This window comes from Notolabrus celidotus, chromosome 17, assembly GCF_009762535.1.
Source record: "Notolabrus celidotus isolate fNotCel1 chromosome 17, fNotCel1.pri, whole genome shotgun sequence".
NCBI lineage: Eukaryota > Metazoa > Chordata > Actinopteri > Labriformes > Labridae > Notolabrus > Notolabrus celidotus.
Window position 1 is genome coordinate 21,778,082 of NC_048288.1, and position 24,540 is coordinate 21,802,621.

General features: G+C 40.7%; 1 protein-coding gene across 1 annotated transcript in view; it reads left to right on the forward strand.

Annotated features, from left to right (window-relative positions):
- Positions 1-24,540, forward strand: part of plxdc2 (plexin domain containing 2) — a 126,424-nt gene that overhangs the window by 93,381 nt on the left and 8,503 nt on the right. The window contains exons 8-12 of the mRNA XM_034705802.1: positions 8,182-8,277; positions 8,411-8,492; positions 14,296-14,356; positions 14,447-14,600; positions 22,251-22,289. Of these exons, the coding sequence (XP_034561693.1) occupies positions 8,182-8,277; positions 8,411-8,492; positions 14,296-14,356; positions 14,447-14,600; positions 22,251-22,289 (432 nt within the window). The remainder of the gene's footprint in view (positions 1-8,181; positions 8,278-8,410; positions 8,493-14,295; positions 14,357-14,446; positions 14,601-22,250; positions 22,290-24,540) is intronic.

The window sequence follows — 24,540 nt, forward strand, 5'->3', positions numbered from 1 at the left end:
ATTTAGAAATGATGGTAATTGACTGTTGGCCAAGTCTTCCCCCCTTGATCTGCTGGCCTGTAGCTTTTTTTCACAAAAATACACTTCTAGAAATTTCTAAATTCCAAGGCTGCCCACTTTCGTAAATTTTCCAAAGTTGCTCACTCTCACATGACCCTCACAGTGTGAGGTTTACCCATTTGGACAGGAAAAGGGGGCTCCGAAGGCAACAAGGCTCTGGGTTTTTTTACTAAACAATTTATCATCACCTTCAGATACACCAGACCAATCATAGACCTTTATTTAGAAATGGGGCAGGTTCCATAAAATGATGACACAGGCGCTCTGTCAAGCTTTTCCTTAACAAATAAAGTGGCAGGACGTACTGTTCAATCCGCTATTGGAGCTATTTTAAACAAATTGATTGATGTATTTTCATTTCAATCAGGAGAGACACAGTTTGAAGATTAAATGTTATTTATTACAATTTACTGAATAATAAAACTTGACAGAAATCTTTGGCGTAAGGACTCTATGGGGATAATTTTGTGAGTGTAGGATGAGTGATTTTGGCAGCAGAAGAAATCCCCCTAGAGTCCACACACTGGTGGTGGTGGTTGATGAATTCCAGGAATTGAAGACTTTGCGGAGACCAGGTGGAGATGGGGAGGTGGAGGGGTGCGCATCATCAATGCAAGAAGGAACTAGCTAGAGACACATTAAAAAGACAGCAGAAAGTTGATAGGCTGACAATAAGGGCGTGCCACTGAGCTATTGAACGAGTGAGAGGAGAGTTTAACAACTGCTGTGATTGCTTTTATAGTCTTCCTGTCTGAACTTTCGCTAGAGCTACATTAACACAATGACTAACAACAAAAATTCCCCCTTTTTGCACACCAACATACGAGTTTCGCTAATTGGGTTGTAGGTTTGTTCAGTCACTTCCAGAGGCACTTCGCCATGTGGCCTTTGCTAATGCCCCATGGAAAAGGAAATGTACTCAACAGCTCCAAACCCATTCACCAAGGTTAACTGGTGTCGTCAGGCTACAATTTACCAGCTATAGCTCGGTAGCTAGCTTATCAAGTTAATGTTATCTCAGAGAGCTGTTGAGCAAACGAAAATAATGCACGTTTAAAGATGCGCTTGAATTATACATTAATGATAACGCTAAGAAATAAAGCTAAAGGCCACCATGGTGACCAGATGGTTATCCATTTAGCTGATTGAAAAAGAAAAACCTGTAAAAAGTTAGGAAAAACAAATGGCAGATTTGAAATTCTAAACTTGTGTGGCTGCTCAGCTTTCAATTTGTTTTATATTTTTAAACACTGAATAAGGACGATTTAGCATCTTGGGCTGTGGTTGCTTTAGTGTTGAACTACTCTATCGGGTTATTGGTATTTGCCAGAAAGAAATCCAATCATGTTCGCTGTTAGTCAACTGCTAAGACTGCCTCTAGTCACAAACAGAATCTCTCTATTGCAGCAGCTGCAACATTCAAGGCTATTTTTTCTTTTGCTGTGCAACTAACAGATGATGTTTGCAAAATGCAGTCTGTGCCCCCATCTGAGGAAAAGGGCAGCTTTTCCATCCTGCACCTGTCAGTGTGAAGGGCCAGAATGTGACCCATGAAACCAGGAGACAGCAGAGAATGCAATGAACATCTAAAAGAAAGTTGTTGTTTTCCTATAAAATACTTTATTTTGATGCATGTTATGGTGCTTCGAAAGGTGGAAATCCATGTATGGATAGTGTTTTAACCTTTTATAAGGCTGAATCAGCAGTTTTCATCATACATATGATGCAATAACAACATAACGTAGAGAGGGTTATATTTGCAAAAGTAAAAGCAATGTTTTTCATCATATATAAAGGCAATCATACATGATAAGGCTCCTGAGAGTTGGTATGTTGAGTTTCTATGTCCTGAGAACATTGAGGTCTGATCTTACCATAGAACAAATCAGAGAGGAGAGCTATGAGTGCCGCTGCGGGCTGTATCAGGAGGAAGTCTTTCGTCTCAGTTAATTGTCTCTGCAGCCAATTACTGCACCGCAACCATGACAACGAGGGGGGACACTTTTAAACCGACACTGGCTTTGCTTCAGATTAAAAGCTCAAATAAAACATTTTAACACTTCCTCCAGGCAGGGCAGGCCGTCCAATAAAAGAAGGAGATGAGAGAGATTTGTAGGTGTCCTGTGGCCAGAGTGTGTAATTAACACGCAGGGTACACGAACATATGAAGACCCAGGCTTTAATATACTCTCCTAATGTAAGATTACACATTATCAGCCCCAGTGAGTCAGTCTGAAAATGAGAGAATGAAGACAGAACCCCCTCCAACCTTTTTATATCATCTCCCTGGGTCGATATTAATTCCAGCATTGGGCACGTGTGTCTCTCACCCTCACAGCTAGAAATAAATGATGTTTCTTCAATTTAGAAAGTTTAACTGACAGAGTTATATGCACAGTTGTCTTGAAACCGGAGCTAGGCCACATTCCCCTAACCTAAACTCTAACTTCTCTACTATAACCTCATCTACTTGCACCTCTTCCCTCCTTTTTTTTTCTGTCGTAAGCTGTTGTCAGCAGATGCTAGCAGACTGCTTAAAGCTCATATAAGGGATTTTTGGCTGTTTACAAAACAGACTGAAATTAAAATGTAGGCCTCTTTATCACCTACAAAAGGAAACAAGATTCTTAAAGTCTGACACTAGTGGCAGGGGTAGGGGCCAATAGTAGTGATTACTGCACACTGCCAAACAGCCATTCTTTTTGCACGTCCCATGGCAAAAACTTCAGATGACTCATAGATTTGAGTGTTAGAGTAAAGCAGGGTGAGAAAATAAATACATTGTACACATGTGAAGAGTTCATTTGCAAAAGTAGATAACTCCATTTTTATAAAAAAAAAAAACATATTTCTTATGGATATAGATTCCTAATAAAGTACAATTTTCAAGATACCTCTGATTATTAAAGTCATTTTGACTTAGTCAGAGCCACCCAACTTCAGTTGAATGATAATACCAAAAGCTAGTATTAGAAAAACTATGTTTTTTGAAACACGTTTTTCAAAAGTGAGTATACTTTTTTTGCAGATGAACTCTTCATGTACAGAAAATAAATAAGAGGAATAGTTTCGTCCACAGGGGGGCGCCAGAATCAACACAAACTGAGAGTTCCTTACAGGAGCTTTAATAGGGTTCGTTATTGTAGTGTGTTCACCTTCATGTTAAGTCAAAGGAGCAAGGAAGTCGTAAGCATCATGGATGTGGTGTTGCACAGAAGTAAACAGTCTGCTACAAATACATGTCTGTGGTTTGGCTACTGGTCCTTAGTGGATTGCTCCACTTGCTCTTGTTGTAAGATAACGAATCTCTTGGGGACACTGCACGACTTCATCAAAGAAACAGATAAGCCATTGAAAAGCTGATAGATTACAAAAAGCCAATGCTGCTGTCATGGGACTAGGAAATGTAGTGAAACTACTAACGCCCCTGTTTGTAATGCCATGGCAGAACAACACTGCTCTATTACTGAAGGACAGATGCCAAGGTCAGAGATATGACTTACAGGAATAAGTCATTTTTCAATGTCTTCTTTCCAGGATTTAATCAGCTGATCTCTGTTTAAGAAGAAACGTCGTGATTTATCTCAACGAGCCAATAATGTAATCATGGGGATCAAGAGATCGATTGAACACAATGTACAATTTGGCATAACGGCACCCACAGATGAGTGGACAGTAGAAGCTGCCATCTCACCATCGATCTTGAGCTCAGTGTCTTGATATCACATTTCTATTGATTTGGAGTTTCACTGTGTGGATGAATAAGCAATCAGAGGCTGGGTTTTATCACTAATTCAAACAGAAGCTTTCATTTAGCTTAAGATTCTGTTACTTTTGCAGCTGCATGTCCTTCCTGATTTATTTAACTAACCATCTTTTGCCTAATTGACAACACTCTTTTGTGAATCTGCCTTGTTTGATAGTATCAGCGGATGGCAGTTCAATCCTCATTACACGTTGTTTATGTTGTGGCTGATAGCAGGCTATAATTTATCTGATTTGAGGCTTCCATCCAGCCAGGCGTCACAGTCTGCCCACACATCAGCTGCCTCAGGCTGGGGGACTGACCTTCCTCTGGCCCCCACCGTGTCATTAGGCACCTGATAATCCCTTTGCTGGAGGCAGGAGGAAGTCAGGCACCAGGGGAGGAGAGGAAGGGAGGGGGAAGGGGGGACTATTGCTCAGGTTGGACTGAGCTGGCTCACATTTGCTGCTTTGATCAGCTGTCCTGTGTGTAATCAAACCAAGCAGATCTGCAGGGGAACAACATCCTATCACATGAGACGAAAACTGTGGCCAGCACAGCAATTCATAGAGCAAGAATCAACCAACAATTCACAGAACTGAACTGATTCATGTTGAATGAGAAGTTTCAACTGTTTTTTAAATACTCTTTTGTGTTTTCTGTGTTATATTAGGGCTGCAGAAATCAGCTGAACACTGCACAGACAGTTTCATACTTTCAGTTGCTTTTGGGGAACTTGTTGATTTTAAGTTTAATACTTCCTCTCTTTTTAGTTCTGATTTTGGTCCCCACCAACTCCTGATGAAAATACCTGGGTATTCTGGCTGCTGGACACTCTGCCATTCCCATCAATTTTGTCTCTAAATTTGTGTTTGTGCTGTCTGGTGCTCTTAGCAGTCCCTCCAGGATTTCGCAGGATTTCTTTGTGATTGTTGCGGCCCAAAAAGCCTGAATTTGCGACAGCTTTTTGAAAAAATTGCGGTGAAAGTTGTGATTATTTTTTTTTGCTTTTTTCCCCCAATAACATCTCAGGGGCAAGTAAATATGCTAAATTACAGTTGTTTTTAGAAAGCATTCTTGATGTGGCCACTGACTGTATTTTGATTCTCTTGATTCACAGAAAAATGCCATGAAAGGTCTGTATTGCACATTTACGACGGTCCCTGAATGCACCTCGCAGCGACTGATGCACAGTCAGTTCACGCACTCTGAAATTAATCTACATCTTTGATGACAAGGAGTTGATCAAAACTTACTGAATGTGTCTGATGTTTCACCAAACTGGATTAAATCAAGCTGTAGATGCCGAGCTTTCTACGGTAACCACGGCAACAACGTCAAACATCAAATAGTAAACAGACGTCCCCCGGTTGTGTCTTTGTCACTAACGCACACCCGGGGTAAAAATCATCAATGAAGATGAGACAGATGCATGTAGGTGAGGAGAGCTGGTTCATAAAGCACACCTGCTGCAGGTAGAGACCAAGCGAACACTGAGCCCCTCAATCTATAAATAATAACGTTGTCATGGTCACTTGTCCTGCCTGCTGTCCTCTCTCTTCACCCGTTCTCTGTGCGTGTTTTGTTGTTGAAAAGTGCCGATCAAGTGAGGACTTACGTTTATGTTCCAAGGATGTCAAGTTGATGACAAAACCGATGACGTACAGGGGCTGAGATTGAGGTAATTGGTCAAATTTGCGGTAAAGTTGCGGTGATTGTAAAAAATTGCAGGGCCGCGAAAAAATCGCGCTGATTGGTTGAATTTGCGTTGATAGTTGCGATCGCGAAATCGCAACTTCCTGGAGGGACTGTCTTAGTGTCAAATCAATAGTGCAGCCTCTTTCACATTATGGGAATTGTCTAGCTTGCTTGTTCACACTTATTCATTATAACATGAAGTCTTCACTGTCAGATTGAATGACATCAGAAATAGGGGTGGGAATCAAAAACAGGATCCGACTTAGAACCGGTTCCAATTAATCAATTCCATCGGAATTGTACACCTCAAATCTTATCGATTCTTCTTAACGATTCATTTCCCAGCACAACATCACGTCACATTACTGTATGTTGCATTACGTCACACACTCGGCAACGCAGAACTCCTTCATCCACGAGGAAAAATGGAGAGGAAAATCGTTTTTCCTCTCCAAATTCAGTCTTTTTCATCCAGGCTTGAGGGGCCACGTCCGGACTCACGTGGCCAAGAATGAGGTCTTGTGCAGTCAGAATTTTGGAAAAAATAAAATGGTTCCTTTTGTTGCGGAAGACTGTGTAGAACTAATTTTTTCCCCTCAAAAAAATACTCAGGAATCGTTATCAAAATCTTATCAATTCCCACCCCTAATCAGAAACACACTGTAGAAACAGCAGACTGTGTGAAACCATTAACTAATATGCTACCTACGACACACTCAAACAGTATGTACTGCATACTGCCTACTAACTTCAAGGCTTGCATTGCTGTTTACGACACCCTCTCTGTTTCATATTACTGTGTCATTTACTGGTCAATTTCAAGTCCCAGCTACAATGGCTAGCATGCTAGACATGTAGAATTCAACAACAATATACAAACATTAGTTAGTTATACAGCAACATAGCAATTTGAATACATTTATAGACCATATAGAAAACATGTTACCTATGTTTGTTTGCCTTTTGAAGCAAACTGTCGTGCTCTGCTGTTGTAGTGTTTCAAGAGCCGCCATGCGTATTGTTGCAGTTGAGTATGACGTGAAAACTCTAGCCAATCTAGTATACATCACAGCATTCCTCGTATACATAAAACTGCATATTATGCTCCTGGAATGTACTTAAATACTCAATGTGATGCCATAATTACTATGATTATTATGGATAGGATGGTAGTGTGAAGTTTTGGACATATCCACAGTGTAATGTTTACACAATGGAGCGACAGAGACAAATGGTAACAGTTTTCACACTTATGTTGTGTATACAGATTGATGCACAGACATCTTCGCTGCTCACGACTTAAAATTGATTCCTCTTCAATCATGAATGTTTTTATTCACCCTACTACATCTTATAGGTTTGCATTTATTACATAATATTAACACCAATCACTCCAACCTGCCCGCTTGCTTCTGTTGAATACTTCCCAAAGACTCCCTGCTGTGTTCTCACATCAGCTCATCGCCACTTCAAGTGGAAATTTTATGAGAGGGTTAGCAGGAAAAATAGTGGGCACGGTTGGGGAGAAAATTTAGTCTGTTGGCGTTCACATGTGCGATGAACCTGAAAGTTTCAGGACATTTTAGGGATTTTTGAGCATGAGAGTGATCCAAAACTTCAAAGGTAAAACTTTAGCTCAAACCTGTTAACGCATTCTCTGAAGCGGATTGCAGCTTTAGATTTAGTTCTAACTGATGTTTTTTTTTTCAAAACTGTAGATTGAAAAACAAACTGTCATGGATAACTTCAGAGATCTAGCTTTCCTCCCCCCGCTTCCTTCCTTTCGCCGAGCTACACACCTCCTTGTTGTCATATTTAAGTCAAACATTAAAGCTTCCATCTGAGGAGAATAAGCTTATTTCCCAAAATGTCAAAGTATCCCTTTAACTTTGAAGCTGTTTCAGCATATCACAAACTATATGATGAATGAGTCACTTCTCACTGTGAATGTTACACAGCCACTGTGTGCTGTATTGAATTTCAATTTTGTAGCTCAGTGCTCTAGCAAACAGAAGTGCAATAGGAAATGTCATGGATTGAGCAATGTGACGGTGGGTATTGCAGAGAGTTATTAAACTAATTTAGTGTTTTGTTCCTGGAGCACCTGCATAGAAAATGACATTATAATCCAATTAGGGTTTACATTAACCACTGCATTAACAGCACAGGGGGCTTATCAGATCTATTAGACTCTCTTTCTGACTTCAACAAAGGATGTAATTAATCATCCTATTTTCTATTGTAACTGATGGTAATAAAGATGCATGTTCATTGAAAGCAAGCAGCCTTTTTCCACCAGCCCGTGAGTTATGAAGGCCAGAACGCAATGAGAGTCAATGATGTATCCAATCAATCGCTCTCTCGTACCATTCCTGTTATAGATGACTGGGAAGGCGGCCTTTCAACAGGATCTGATTGATATCAGCTCCCAGGGGAAATTGCCACCGTCCATTGCCAAGTCTTGAGCTGACACTTGGTCACAAAGAAAGGAAAAAAAAAAAGGAGGAGAGAGAAATAAAGTGCTGTGGTAGCATCCCTTATGACCCGATTCTGCCTCCCGCTCGCTTGCCTCGGTCTTCTGGGACCACTTGTCCCAGTTTTTATCTTCAGCTGGAAGATTTGTGACGGTTTGCTCTCTCTCTTACTCCATCTCCTCTCTCTCTCTCTCCAAAATATAGACGTGAGGCGGAGGACGATCTATGAGTACCATCGTGTGGAGCTGACCAAAACGAAGATCACCAATTCTACAGCTGTGGAAATATTCCCCTTAGCCAGTAAGAATTTATTCAAGCAGCTTTTGGCTCTGATGGCACATATTTCTAAACATTTTCATTTCCTCCATGTCCTAACTTTCTTTATATATAATTGATATACTATCTGACCTGTTGTGATTCCTCTCCTCTACAGCCTGTCTGAAGTTCACCAGCTGCAGCGACTGCATCTCCTCACAGATCAACTTCAACTGTAGCTGGTGCCATCGGCTCAACAGGTTTGTTGTTTTAAAAGTTTGAAAATACTTTAGTTCTCAAAGCTTCTTCTTATCCTATCTTTTGTCCTTAATAAGTAAAGCTGGTGGCCTAGCACTCTAAGCGCCCCACATACAGAGGCTACAGTCCTCGTTGCAGGGGTCGCTGGTTTGACTCCCGGCCGGTCGACCATTTCCTGCATGTCTTCCCCCGCTCTCTACTCCCCATATTTCTTGTCCCTCTTCAGCTTTTGTATCAAATAAAGGCAAAAGGGCCAAAAATATAACTTAAAAAATAAAAAAACAAGGAAATTCATTGTCACCATCTGTACGTCCACCCATCCCCGCTGGGTCCCCGGTCATCTGGGAATTTTCTCATTAAAGGGGAAGAGCTCACCGGCACCTCACTGGCTAGCAGGAGCACTAGTGTAATGTAACTCATATGACCCCACTTCAAAAAAACTTAAATATCCCTTTAACATATTAAAGTTAATGGATCAAGTTATCACAAGAAAACAAGCTTTGTTATCCTGAAACGATGGGAAAGATTACAACAAAAATGAGCGTTGTCATCTCAGTATAACAAAATAAAAAAGTGAAGATCTCCAGAAAACAAAAGAAGAAGTTAACCTCTTTATGGCAGATAAACAGAGTAGATAAAATGAATAGATGCATGTCTGCTTCTGTCCTTCTTAGAAACCATCAGTTCAAGTTTGTTTATAAAAACCTTTAGCTTCAAAAAATTCTTAGTAGCTTTCTCAGAGCAATGGCACAGCTGGCAGCCAGAGTTTGATTTAGTAAATAATGAAGAGATAAAGATGCTCAAGCTGCCGTTTGGTCTTCTTTAAAAATTCAGTGGAACTCATTTATTTTGCCGGACTCCTGTCACGGATGTGTCGAGGTTAAGCTCTGAGGTTTTGTATACATTTATGTCTAACCCCGCCCATGTTCAGTACACAGACTCAGTCAGTTTGGAAGATGTTAAAATATTTAAAAAGATGAATTTTTCCAGTTAGATTTGGACTGTCTGCAGTGTCATTATTGTCGTTTAAACACAGCCCTGCTCATGAATGGGAGTTCAGTTTTACCATTCAGACGGACAGCAGCTTATTCTAACAGGCATTCAGCTCACACCTGTTCTGTCAACCTCTGCTCCTCTCCTTATCTTCCCCTTCCTGTCTCCCTGCACTTCAAACCAAAGTAAATATTTGAGCTGCTGAAGAAGTGTTAGTGTTCCTCCTCACAAATTCCTGTCAGCTGAAATATGAGCCCTACTTGGTTTCGATATTTTCTAAAGATGGAAAAGACTGAGTTGAAAAAAACAAAGCTGCTTTTTCATTCATAGACTGATACTCAGGAACGTTTCAAGTTATAAGTCAAGTTGTATATTTACTGTCCTGATAAACACAGAGAAGTTTTGGAGGTTGTTTGAGCTTAGTTAGTCTGACTCTTCTCTTGTGCATGCTGCTGCTGCACTTTGAGTGCCTTTTTACATCAAATATTAATTTGCCTCCTCTTTATTTTAAACTCATCATTTATTCTGTGAATAATCTGTCTAAATGAAAAAATGTGCTGCACTTCTCCCTTGTCTGTTGAGATGTGTTATTCAGGACCTACACAGGGTTTTGAATTGAACTGTCCCTCTGCTTATCTTAAATTCTCTTGTTTTTGACAGAGACATGCTAATTTACAGCGCTGCCACAGGAAACAGTGCCTCTTCCTCTCAGTAATGCTAGGACACCGAAGAGAGACACTGTACGCCTGTGGCAGTGATCTCATTAAGCTGGATTTTAATGAGCCCTCTAACAGCGTTAATATCTGACTGCTCAGCCACACTCTGCCCTCTGTATCCTTCAGCCAGCCACTTCCTTTAAAAAAACACCAAACATGCTTTGAACACACACTGATTAAAAAGCATGGCGGCCTCGCTGGCTCCAGGGTTAATGAAAGACGCTGACATTCAAGAGAACAACCCTAATGAACTTCTCTCATGTTGAAGTGCTGGGAAGGTGAGAGCGCAGTGCCTCTCTCTTTAAGTTGTGAACTGCATCAGTATGTTGTGGCAGATGGTGTTTCAACAGGTTAATAAAGCATGACAGGAAGTCCCAGAGGGACGCAAGTGGCCGTGCAGCTCAACACTGATGTGTTTAGTGGAGGGCAGGAATTTAGTTTGCTAAAGAAGCACAGCTGGTGAGCATCAGAGATGTATCACATTGGAGAACTATCACAGTTAAAGAGGAAAATATTGAGATGGCTGGGTCTCTCCAGAAACTGTTATTTACAGTTTAAGATTAGGGATGGAAGAAGCACAGTAAAACCCAGACTATGTCCTCCTGTGTGACGATTCTCATTACGGTCAAAAGTCCATAATGTGCAGTTTATGTGCAGCTGTGTAGCTCTTTCTTGTACCATCTGTTTTCCCCATGGGGACTTTGATGGCCGTGAGGTACCGGTTGACCAGTTTGCCTGGACCACCTCCACAAACCAGCTCTCCACAAGTTTTTTTTTACTTCATAGTAAACCACTGATATCTTAAAATGCGTGAGTACGACCTAAAGAGAGAGAGAGGTGTTAGAAAAAAGGAAGTAAGGCGGGTTAGGCCTGGTTTGTGTCAGTATCATAGACTGTGTAAAATACGGACGTAGTATCCGTGACGTCACCCATGTGTTCCTGAGCGCTGTTTTGAAGCCAATCGATGGTGGCAGCCATATTTTGGTAAAGCGGAGCCTCCTAGCCAATAACTGTGTGTTCCCGTACGGGAGTCCAGTCAGTCATGTCCTTCTTTGGGCAAAACTCATAATCTTAATATCTTCTGAACCGTCGCGTTAGAAAAAACATTCACCCCCCGTACAGTGTGTGCAGATAGAGAAATTAGCTACATAGAGCCAAGCCGTTTTTTGAACCAGGCTGTAAACATGTTTATTAATGCGGCAAAGATCGTCTTTTTTGAATTGGTGTGTATGTGGTTTCCGGTGTTTCTCCAGCCTCAAGCGGATTCTCAATGAATTGCAGTTTATAATACTTCCGCATGGGCTTCATAGTTTGAGACCGGAGGTTGCCGCTTGGTCAGTATGTATCCCATGATGCTTTGTGCAATGATGGAAACAAAAAAAGAATAACTTTTAAGAATTTTCACTCTCTTTTTTTGGGGCTCTTTTGTGCCAATGTCATGGTTTTAATGTGAAGCAGCAGCAGTAGTCAGATGCTTGGTTACGTTAAAATAAATGGCTGCCAAAAAATGTCTTCTCTATGTTCAGTATTTGTGATATGACTGGCTCATGTAATGCACACAACTGCTTTTCTTCCAGGAATTTGAGACAGTATTTCAGGTATGAACCGAACTTAGGAGGAGTCTACCTATCTGTTCTGTTGTGGCTGCAGAGAAACCTGAAGAGAAATATTCCAACTTGTGGGTTCATTTATATTCAGATAATGCCTCTCTGCACATATCTAATTAAAAGCAGTTTGGCTTACAGCGCTAGATGGCAACAGGGATGGATGCCATTGAGAAGAAACAAAACACCAGTTCCCTTTTGAGACAGGTCAGACCAGAGCTGCTCTGTGATATTGTTTTCACTCTGCTCCTCTCTCCTCTCTCTCTCTGGGAGGGAGCAAAAGCAGAGGATTAAGAGTAAGAAATTGTCTCGGCTGATTGAACTGATGGGGCAATTTTTTTTAGTGTGGGGATAAAAAGAAGAGAGATGATTACAGAGGTGGAAAGATGAATTGGACTTCTTCACAAAAATCCATTACCATAACAATATGTTCACTGGAGAGATTGAGCCTGCTGGGGCTATCTGAGACTCTACTGCACTCAGATTGTCCTTGCAGCACAAAGCACTGCTGGGCTTTAAAAAAGCAGTTCTCTTGATTGTGACGGTAAGAGGTTGTTTCCATTTGTGTTCACTTCACTTACAACTTTTCAACTTTAGTTTATTTAACACAACCTAGTGTGGGTGGTTTTCCCTTTCTGCATACTTTCTCTAATCCAGACACGATACTGTTTGGGCTAAAGGGCCAAGACAGCAAGTTCACCAGTGGGCGGGTTATAGTCTTGATCCACTTACAGCATGAAGGATTAGCAGGTGCCGCCTCAATTTACCGTCTGCCTGTTGAGGTTATTAAAAGTCCTGGACCGTGCTACATGGCTGACTCATAATCACGCTTTTCCCAAGACCCATGACCCAATGAACTTCCCCTCACAGATCCTACGTCTTCATATTGCACAAAGCTGCTCCCTCCTCAGATCCAGACCTCAGGGGGAGGTATAGGGAGTGGGAGGTGCAGATGTTGACTCTCAGCTTGTTTCAGAGAAAAAAATAGGATTGTTATATAAAGTGATTATTCATTTCTGACTCCTGTGAGCTACTTCACAACACGCATATTTGTTTAAGGGCTGCTTCACCATGTTCACACATAAAGGTGCTCTTCGCCTCTGGACAGAAGGGTGTGAGACTTCACATTTTATCGGTAAGCCCACATCAGGAAAGCATGGGAACCAAAATATGAGTGAGCTTGTGTGCTATTTACACGGGAAGATTTGTCTTGTTCCCCTTTTCATATCAACAAATATGAATCAAAGCTAATCTTAGCTCAAGCCAATCATAACCGTTTATTACATTTAGGGTGGGTTCTGTTGTTATCGCTTTTTCAGAAGTAACTAAAACGGCTGCCACTGACATTGGACGTGATGAACATTATGATCAACATTTTTTGTTTTACAGAAATTTTATTTTTGGCCACTAAATCATGTATGAGTGTTTGAGTTACATATTCTGATTCAACTGGACATGCAGAAAGTGTGTTTATTCTCTTTAATCCTTACTGTATCATTATGTAACCTCATATATAAAGAAACCACAATTTGTGTCTTTACATCAAAAAACAAGCAAAAAAAATAAATTTAATGCAAAAGGAGTATGACACCCCAAATGTACTTTTTCCATGGATACTTTTTGCTGCTCTTGACTGACTCAAGCAGTCTTTTGTCCTTTTGCGCAGTCAGAGAGAAGTCCTTACATGACAAGTCACAGTTTACAGATATTTGAGGTTCATTTTTGATCAGCTCTGTGCTGCATCTGTTTCTTGAGCCTGAACATTTAATGGCCATCAGAGAGAAAATCCTCTCCACACTTTTTTTGCAGGACTTGTGATTAGATGACAGGCGGTGTGAATGGCACATGATCTGCCACTGCCGTTTTATCTGATCTAGGATCTGTATAGAGTTCAGTCTGCTGTATTTACAAGAGTTTATAGTCAATATACGGGACAATTGAGGTCCCGTATGAAACAAACCAATTTAGCCCAATATACGGGATGTCCCAGCTAATACGGGACAGTTGGCAACCCCAGCTAAATGTAATCTGGAGCTGTGTCCCAATTCAGGGGGTGCTTCCTTCGAGGGGCGCATTTCAAGTTACTAGTGTCAGTTAGTTCCAGTGCAGCTGTTTAGGTTGCTCGGCAATAGGACTGGTAAGGGCAGGAACAGCTGGTGAGAAAAACAGGAAATCTTCTGTAGACCAGATCATATAATCTTGGTCTGACCTGATCAGGTTACATAGGCCTCAAACGTTGTTTCCTTTGAAAGATGCTCCCCCTGAATTTGGACACAGCTGAGATATCTGACTGTGTTTACTAACTGATCAACCAGTACAAAGGGTGAACGTAGAGGATGCCTATTCGTTGCTTTATAGAAAACTCAAGGATTTGGAGTTTTGGTGCTTATCCTATGTCAGCTTGAAGCAACATATTTTCTGTTTTTTTCAGGATATCTGTCTCTCACTTTTAAACAAACTGAAGATTGACCTTTGTTTTTTTCTGTCTTAAGGTGTTCCAGCGGCTTCGACCGCCATCGGCAGGATTGGGTGGACAACAGCTGCCCAGATGAGGTAAACAATGAGGTGCAATTGAACATGACTTAAATCGTTTTATGGAGTTTCCTGAATTCTTAACGTTTTTTGCTTTGCCTCATCTTCCAGACCAAGGATAAGATGTGCGACATCATCGACACCACGCATCTCTACCCCTTCACCACCACGATTGTCGCCAAAACAACATCCAGGAGCAAAGAGGCTACGGCAGATAGGGGCTGGCCCTCCACTTCCCCCCCTCCCACCAGCGCCCCCACCGAAGGTAAAGCAGAGCTGGAACGAAGCCACACTGTATATTGTAACTGAGCTCAGAGCTTCTTTCAAGTTAGTGATGGATCTTCTGTTCCTGCTGGATGTTAAATGAAGTGCATTTGCTGGAACTGATTTTTATTGGTATTGATGTGTTTTCTGTTTAACAAAATGCAGAAGATACTTCTCTGTTTTGGAGGAGGCATAAATATGATCTGAAGCTCACCACTTAAGCTATAAAAAAAATTCATACCAGATGGCGGGCAGTGAAGCAATGCACAGCAGCTGCGTTTGTACCAACTTTTTAACAATGCAGATTAGAACCAAGCAGTTTAAAATAGATGCACAAACCTGTGATCATGTTGTTAAACTCATCACAAATCGTTGGTTTCCTAAATTTGTCATTCCTAAAATTGGATAATAGATTCCTGGAGATGTCAAAAATATTATCATCCTGCTTTTATTCTCCTCATTAATGTTTAGGTTAACTGTGAAGCTTTTAGTCTCTCCCTCTGAAGGCTAATGAAGGCAATTTTCCTTATTTAAAGGCTAAATGTTTTAATCGGAAATTAGAGTGGGCGCTGACTATGTTGCAATAATTAATGACTTTACAATCAGTTTGAGCTGTTCCTCACTCTCATTAGTATTCTTTCTTTGTCTCCCTCACTCGTTAAAGGTCTGATTTATAATTTGAGGTCAGATTTCATGACATTTTTAATGAGAAAACTGTGAATGGAGGCAAAATGAAACCATCGTTTGGTCAAACACAAAGTAAAAGCAGAGCAGTTTCAAAGTCAGGTTACCCATAAAGACTCACAGGACAAAAACATAGCACTGGTTGAGTGACATTTGTTTGTTCAAACAAGAAGGTATCATTGTGAAGTATATATTTTAAATATAGTCCCTGAACACACGCCTCCAGTTTGTTTATTAATCCTACTCACAGATCCACCAGCGCTAAACGCTCACATATCCCCTAACAAGAAGAATCTTGTTTTTGTAGATTACAGCAGACAGGAACAGAAAGGAATCCTTCTGTTATGGAACAGAAGGATCTGTTTTGTGTTTGTAATGTTGATGTGCTAAATCAGGGACGACAAACACTGTTTAATGAAAAGATGCAGCTTTTTATATCACAGGCTGCTGTACTTAGATTTTTGCTAGAATGACTTTCTAAATAAATAGCTGCACGGTGGTGCAGTGGGTAGTGCTGTTGCCTCACAGCTAGAAGGTTCCTGGTTCAATTTCCCGGCCGGGCAGGTGCCTTTCTGTGTGGAGTTTGCATGTTTTCTCCGTGCATGCGTGGGTTCTCTCCGGGTACTCCGGCTTCCTCCCACAGTCCAAAAACATGCTTACCAGGTTGATTGATCACTCTAAATTGCCCGTAGGTGTGAGTGTGTGTCTCTCTGTGTTGGCCCTGTGATAGGTTGGCGACCTGTCCAGGGTGTACCCTCCGCCGGAAGCCAGCTGGGATAGGCTCCATGCCCCCGTGACCCCTAGCGGGATGGATGGACTTTCTAAATAGAAAGGGAGTTCATGTTTATCTGGGTGCTTGGAGATGTGGCATTGTGTCAAGTGAAGGAAATTCAGGAGGCATGGAGATGTATTGTGACTTGTTGTGCCTTACCATGAAAGTCACAACTAAGTGAGGAATAGAAAAGCTATATGATACTTTATTTACTAATAACAGTTCGATCCATGACACAAATCTATGATCCAATTCTAACCCTGACATTTGTGATCTGTTGAACCCCTAGTACTGGCCAATCAGAATCAAGTACTTTTCCCAGCTGGGTACTAATGAAACATCCAGGTGATGTTTAGATGAAAGCATCTCCTGGTGGCAGAATACATACCAAACCATATAAGGTTTTAAATACTTGTTTATGTTATTCTCCTTAGCCACAGAGCTCCATTAATACGGAGGATAATGAAAAACCTTTCAATGAATCAGTGAACTGTTAGACCGGATGTCAGATCCTTTCATGGTGATAAATATGGGACATGAACAGTAGTTTGTTTTCATTTAATTCAATATACATTCTGCTGCGATAGAGACTCATAAATGCTGAAAATGTGTCTGAATACACAGCTGAAAATAGCCTCCTAAACATTCAGTATTTATCTGTGGCAGCATTTGTTTTAAATGTAACATACATGTATGATGCTTTATTACAGTTTGCATTTTTATAAGGAACAATTTGGCTTCCTCTAACAGCCAAAGACTAAAGAGAAGAGTAAATGGTTTGAAAGTAATGAGAGATGGACAACAACGCCAGCGTTATACTTTTATCTGTCAACTGATGAAAATGAAACAAACATATCCATCAAATGTGACGACAATCTGAGGAGAGACGTTATCATTAAAAGAGCTTGTTTTGGACAAAAGTTCAAAATGTTCCTTCAATGCTTCTGTGATGTTTTAATCCAGAGTGAATAAGAGTTCAAGTAGGACATATAACAGTAACATCAGCTCCTCTCACTGACACTATTCCCATCAAAGTCGGAGAGGGTCATGCACCTTTGATATTGCAGTGTGAAATATTGAGCACATGATTCGCTGCACCCCAGCAGGAGGCTAACCCGGACCATACAGCTGCATAATCTCACAGCGATCTAATGCAAATCCTCTCTGAAAGAAGCAGACTGCAGACTTCTGCCGAGAGGACACAGGAAAATGGCCAAGGTGTCCTTTAAAGTTTGTTTACTTCTATTTTCTTCCTCTTGTCCCCGGAGATGTAGAAGTTATGATGAGTCGGCTAGATTTATGGCTCCACATTTCCCTTTTTATGGCTTTGTATAAACTTATTTAAGCAGACAGACGTTTAGTCTCAATCAGATCTGGACTTGCGGTGTTAAATTACAAGATAATGAAGCCACTCACCTACGGTCATCAATGAAAAGATTGTGTTATTGAAATAATGCACAATAATATGTGTGTGTCTCCATTCATGCATGATAGACAAACAGCTCACTGACATGAATGACAGCCTGTCATTGCAGACATCTACTGCATGAATGGTTTCATGATAGTAGGTGAGCCTTTGAAGGACAATCAGCTTTAACTGGGGACCTGACAAAACTCAAATCCAGGCTCATGTCAAGAAAACCGTCATTGTCCATCCAAAAAAAGAATCTAAATCTCACATTGCTCACAGGACTGTCAAAGTAAAGACGTCTGTTAAACCAGCACCTCACCCGCCGTCTTTTCTCCATTTCTCAGCCAGACCTTGATTTTTCAGAGCTCAGTATGTGGATTTATCTTAAAAAACTCAGTGTTTTTCCCAAACACCTGTTACAAACATTCCTCAAACAGAAAGAAATAATGCATTTGTCAGGGAGCTTTTTTCAGCTGAAGGTTCATACTATTGCTTCGTTATTGAGAAGCAGAATAAGCTGTATATCAGACTCTGGCGACACAGACCACACGTCTGAGTAGGAACCATTTTTTGTTGGTGTATTGATTTTATGTGACTTCTTGACTTTGATTAAAATATAAAGTATACTCTAAGATTTGACCTCCCAAGACTATAAATATGGGACCTGATGAGAAAGTAAGAAAAAGTTTTAATGACTTGAAAGAAGCATATAAGTTAATGTCTTGACTATAAATAATCCATCTTTAAGGTCTTTCAGCATGGACCTTCTCAGTAGAGGCTTTGACCTCAAGCCTATGAATTTGTGCATTAACTTAAGGTTACTGTATAAAGCATACAAAACTAACTTCAGAAGTTTGGTAAATACACAATATTTGATTATGTCCATGTTTTCTCATCTTTTCTAATACCTCACTTTGTTCTCTATTCCTTCTATCAGTCCAAAATATGTTTAAACTACAGTCGTCAAAAGTGCCATTAAAAGTACTCAGAGGTTTTTCATACCTTCATCCTCAAAGATAAGTTTGAAAATTTGACTTTTAAGAAGATAATAGACTGTATAGGCATGGCTAGTCTCTGTGATATCACCCATTGGTTTCCAAAGAGGTGTTATAAAGCCTGTTAAAGCCATATTGGAAATGCTGACTTAAAGCTGGGGTTGGTAGTCAGATTTAGATAAACTTTGTTATAATGGTTAAAATGATCTTTATGTTGTGATGGCAATCAATACATAATGTGTTCCTAAACAATAGCCAAAAAAAGCTGCTATCTACAGCCGGAGTAAACCTGGGAAAAACCAACCAATCCGTGCCATCAGGAGCCAAATTATGGAACCAATCAAATCCCGTCCTGCCGTTCTGCCCGCGTTCTGCGCATACATTTCATGTTTGTTTGTGTTTTTAACTTTCACTATGATATTTTGGTGTTTTCTTACCGCTGAGTGAGACATGAGTTGACGTAGTGCAAAACACAAACGATGTGCTGAGGACCGGTTTTGAATCAGTCACGATCATATGGTCGCGAATCAGTGGCGCTCGTGCATGTGAGCGGGGGCGTCGTTTTGGAGGAACTCCAAGGAGAGGGGGTGGCGGGGTTCGACGGAGTCCTGAGGAAATGCTACATTCAAATTCATGCTAGTTTTACGTGACTACCAACCCCAGCTTTAACCTAACTTCCAAAAAAGGGCAAAAAGCCTGGCAAACAGTTGTGCCTACCTGTCAATCAAATCAGCCATGCCTCCTTTTTTATGCCTAATCATGAATAACTCTTATTCAGCAAATTGTATGGTATATTAAGCTATATGACACATTTCACCTAGATGATGTCAAAATCTACCTAAAGCCTCATCATCGACATGAGCTGTAATGATTGTAATAGATCTTGTAATGCTGAGCTCATATACTACAGCAGGCAACTATAGTACCAGTAGCTAGCAGGATTGCAAACTCCACATGGCAGATGAAGGATGGTTCAGAAAGAGCCACACAGCTGTATACACCGTGTTCAGCAAAGAACACAGTGTATACATTTTGTAAATAACAAATATCTATCTATCTAATATCTGTCTAAAGAAAGCCTTTTCTGCCTTCAGAGGACGGCAAATAACAACATCTCATAATATGGTGCTACTTATATTCCAGATTTTATGGTAATCACAAATGGACAAGTTTTTAAAAAATGTCTCAGACAAAAATTAGTTAAGAGGCCAAAACTGTTTTGGTACCAGGCTGTGAACAGGCTTCAATCTGTCCACTGATAAAGAACTTGAGATGGACTCTTTAGCCGTGTAAGAGTGCAGGGATCACACTCAGTGTGATTTCCCACAGTACTATCCCTATTTTCTCCTTCTATATTTTTATCCGTTGTTTCATTCCCACAAGAAAAAGGCATTTACTTTCAGTAGCTGACCTTATTCTCTATCACACCCCCATTAATCATGATGCAGGGGCTGCGCCTGAACGGACTCTCTGCTGCAGGTGTGCTGCTGAATGAGCTGCTGTGCTGAGGGGGGATACAGTGAGTTCAGGGCCGAGTGTGAAAACTGTCCTGCTGTGAGGCAAAACATGACAAGTAACCCTGGAGATGGCACCAGGTCTCTGTGGAAGGACTTACAGAGACACTAAAATAAAAAAAAGTGTTGGGTTCATGTGTGTGTGACTGTGCAGGAGGTCAGGAGGTCTTTCTGTGGTATTTGTAGTGCAGTCGACGCAGAGAAACTCCACTCTGACACGTACAGAGGATCAGTTTCAACCCTCGCCCTGTCTCTTCAGCTGCAGGGTCAAAGGTTGTGTTAGACAGCAGGGTTGGTGGCTTGCTGGCTTACAATAGTCCTGCAGTAATACCTCCCTCTACAAAGGTTGTGAGGTTCTTATTTGTTATTGACACTTTGTGGGGCCAGTTCACAAAGACAGAACTTGACTGTGGTTTCTGTGATTAACAGTTAAGTCTTTTTCAGAAACACACACTCTACTTGGTCACCCCAAGTTTATCTGGACTTTCTGTTATATATATATAATACTAACGGCAGCCAAATGATGTGGTAATGAGGATGTTTTCGTTTTGTAGAGTTTCACTACTTTGTATTTCTTGCCTCATTTGCCTGTGTAGTGTTTTCTAATTGCTGTATATTTTGTATAACTGGGCCTCATTTCCAAAGCTAAGTAAACTTTTCTAGATTAAATAACTCATTACAAGCAATAAAGGCATTACTTTTGGCTTGTATTATCTTGATATAAGACATTTCTCTGACTTATATTAAGTCTAATTCGACATTATTTACTATAAATAAGAAAAACACTTGGTAAGTTTGGAGTTTTTGCAGTGAGGTGACTATTCTCATTTTATTGTATGTTATTATATTCCCAATGCATTTTGTACTTAATACTTATTCTTTAAGATGAGGCTAACCGGTGAAAGTTTTCACACAGTTGTACCCACATTGGGAGGGACAATAAAACATCTGAATTTCCCTTTTTTAAACAGTGCTCTATGGACTAAAGTATCCCTGTGGCCACTTTTTGTTTATGTTCATTAACCAGGCGGCAACCTTCAGTTTTAGAAAATTAAGCCAATGATGTAGCGAGAAAACTGCAGTTCCTCAAGTACCCTCAAGATCCTGGATGACAAACCCAATGAATCCCTCTGGAGCTCTTATTAAATTGCCCATTTTTTTACAGCAGAAAACAACACGTTTACAGCCTGGTGCAAGACACAGTTTTGGTCTTTATAGCTCCTGTCTTTATTTGTAAAAAAAAAAAAAAAAACACTGTCTGTTGTTTACTATCTGTTTTGATTACATGAAAGCTGAGAGATATTCTGTACATTTGCATTATTGGGCACGGCTGACTTCACAGAGAGGTGCCAGGAGGCTTAAATCCTGCATCAACATCACCTCTCTAGCTGTGTTCAGATTGATCCAAAGCTATGATAGAGCCAGCATTTCCATAATGAGGACTGCCATCATTGGCCTTCATAATAACTTCACCATTGGGAAAACCAGTGGATTTCCAAAGTTTGTGAGGAGAACTAAGCCGTTATTACAAGAAGTTACACCAACACTAAGATGCGGTTTTACACTGAAAATAAAGCAGTCTGAACATTTCTGACTTGTAAAATAAATCTGGAGCTGGCTATGCATATTTTCTGTTTTAATGTGTGTGAAATAAACAGACCAAGACCCAGACAGTCACTATGTGTTGTTCCCCTGATGGCTACAGCAGACTTTAGTACCCTTTTCCTTGAGCAGCGACAATGATCAATATTCATGACCCTCCCTCCGACTGGGACTGAAATTTTAAGGCTGTCGCTTACAGTACGATGTCTCATTTAATGATTCATTTCAGACACTGAAATGTGGCTGCATTGACTTTTTTTTGTGAATTGGAATGGAAATTTCTTTTGAATATCATAGTTCAGTGAAATATATCTGCTGGTGAATGTGCTGAATTTGCATAATGTGAATCCTATGGTGTGTGTAAACGCTTGCTAGCCTTGGAGAAGAACTGGGTCACGCTACATTTCCATATTTCACATGTATAGTTAACCCCAAACAGCTTTTAGGTGCTGAATTATGCATGCTGGACCATTATATTCAAAGCATTAATTTTTAATCCAATTTTAAAGTGTGGTAAATATCATGGTGCAAGGAAAATGAGCCACTAATGAGCAAAGCTTGATTTCTCCAGGGAATTATTTAGATTGTCAGAGCTTCAAAAACAAGCTACAAAGAGAAATATGGATTAATATGTCTGACGCTGGCATCTCTCTCTCTCTCTCTTTGTCTACAGATGACACCAAGATCGCCCTGCATCTCAGAGACAACCAGGGTAGGTTCACATCTTCCACCATTTGTTATCTGCTGTTGCTATGGTTGCAGATAAACTGTTGTTTGCCTCCTGTGTTTTCTGCCAGAGGTGTTTGTTTGTTTCCTTTTTTAATCTTTCGGAGGGGGTGTGGCTCAATCAGATGATAAACTTGATCCAGCCTCTGATTGTAACGAGTTACAATCAGTTATTTTCTGTGCTGGTGTAGAAGAAAGTAAAGGCAATGCTGAAAGCTGTACATTAATTCAGTTAAAACATTTTCTGTACTTCTTAGACTGCTGAAGTCTCGGAAAATGTTGAAAAAAAACAAAACATACAGCATCAGGGAAACTAGACAAGATCCGCCAGGAAAGGAGTCGTTTCTAGGATTTTGGTCAAACTTTAAACTGACAGTTAAAACTGGAGCAGACGGAAATTATATTTAATCTCTCAACATTTTGTACAACAGTCCTAACCTATGATAGAAAAAGCCATGCCGTATAAGCTGAAAGAGAAAACCTTTTCTTCATGTTGAGTGGAGTATTTTTGTATTTAATCATGACTTTTCAAATGGTACAAACTCATCTTCCAGAATACAATTGTGCAACAATTGCAACCAATAAGAATTGCAAATAGGAAAATGATGAAACCCAGTGTGAGATAATGACCAACATTCACCCTGATCGCTGCAGCAAAAGAGAAAAACAACAGGAGTCTTTTAGTCATTGGAAGCAGTTAAAACTGATTGTCTGTTGAACCAAATACAAACACCAGAGAGAAGGGACCTTGGCTTTTAATTCAGGCATTACAACAGGCAGGGGGATAATCACCAAGTTCAGTTTAGATAGGAGCTTGAGCCATTGAGAGTCTCTTGGACCGAGGCTCAGGGTGCATGAGTCGAACTAGGAGAAAGGTGAAGTGGATGTTCACACACACACACACACACCAGTTCATGCTACAGTACTGTGGCAACCAGGCAGGAGACATGGTCAAGCAAGCAGGTCCACAACCAGCCAAGCAATCAGTATAAGTCGATGAACCAGCAAGGATAAGACAGAAGTTAAGCTCGGAGGAGCAAGGGGGTAAGTGTACATAGGATGCTCACACACTGTCAAGTGTAGCAACAAGAAGAGAGTCTGAGCCACGGGAAACTACATTTAAGTGAGCAGGAAAACTCACTGTGTAACTTAAGCACTGGAAACTCCAAACAGCCAAGGGGAGAGGGCAGATTCTGGGATTAAAACTAGGCCGGCAGGGTCTGCAACAGGGAATCAGTCCAAGAGAGAGTAGTGGAGAGTCTCGTGTGATGTGACAAAGTGAGTGAGTAGGGGAGGCTTATATACTGCTATGATTGGAGATTGGACGCAGCTGCATGCACAGGTGAGCAGAGTTGGCTGATGAGTTGGGCGTGGCATTGAGGTAGAGCGCAGCAGAGGTGAACCCTGAACTGGGACAGAAGAGTTTAAATATTAATGACACCAAAGAGAAAGAAAAAACAAAGTAGCCTTCTAGTTTAATGAACGAGAAAAGTATCACATAATTTCAAGGCCCCATGCTTACTAAATATGCTACAGCAATGAGAACTCAGCATTCCTCTTCAACTAAATGCCACATGCTTTAGCTGCTAATAGATGCAAACCATCCAAACTCTGAAATTACTTCAATCTCTATTCGTTTCATTTCCTGCTTGTGAGGAAATGGAAATCAGCCTCTTCTATCATACCTCCATTACACAAACGCTGCATCACTTGGCACTCTGGGGCTGGCTTCTCAAGCTGTGATGATATCTCTCCTTTTCATGCCTCTAACCTTTTTTTCCACACACATACCTGGCTATAATGTTATTCAGGATGAACAGTAAGTGTGAGGCAGGCACAGAGATTACCATGCTGAGAGGAGAAGACATATAAAGGTTGAATTGATTCTTGTAAGTCTTCATTACACACACAAAGTTTAACCTATACAATACCTGACACACAGGTTTCATTTACCAGAGAGTTGTCAAAGTGGATTCAGAGCATGTTTGACAAGATGCCCGATTCTTCCACATGTTCAGTACTAAAATAAGCCGTAACTTTAAAATGTTGCCCTGGTAGAAAATGTTGAGGCCATTACACCTACAGTAAGTGCTGAGATGAGGAATAACAGACACAAAATGCCCTTTTCCTGGAGTTTTAACCCAACAACACCACCCTTCAGAGTCCTTTTACAAAGAGTCTGAGTTATGAGCCTGCTTTAGTGGTATTGTTAGTTTCTAAAAACCCCATTAGTCGAT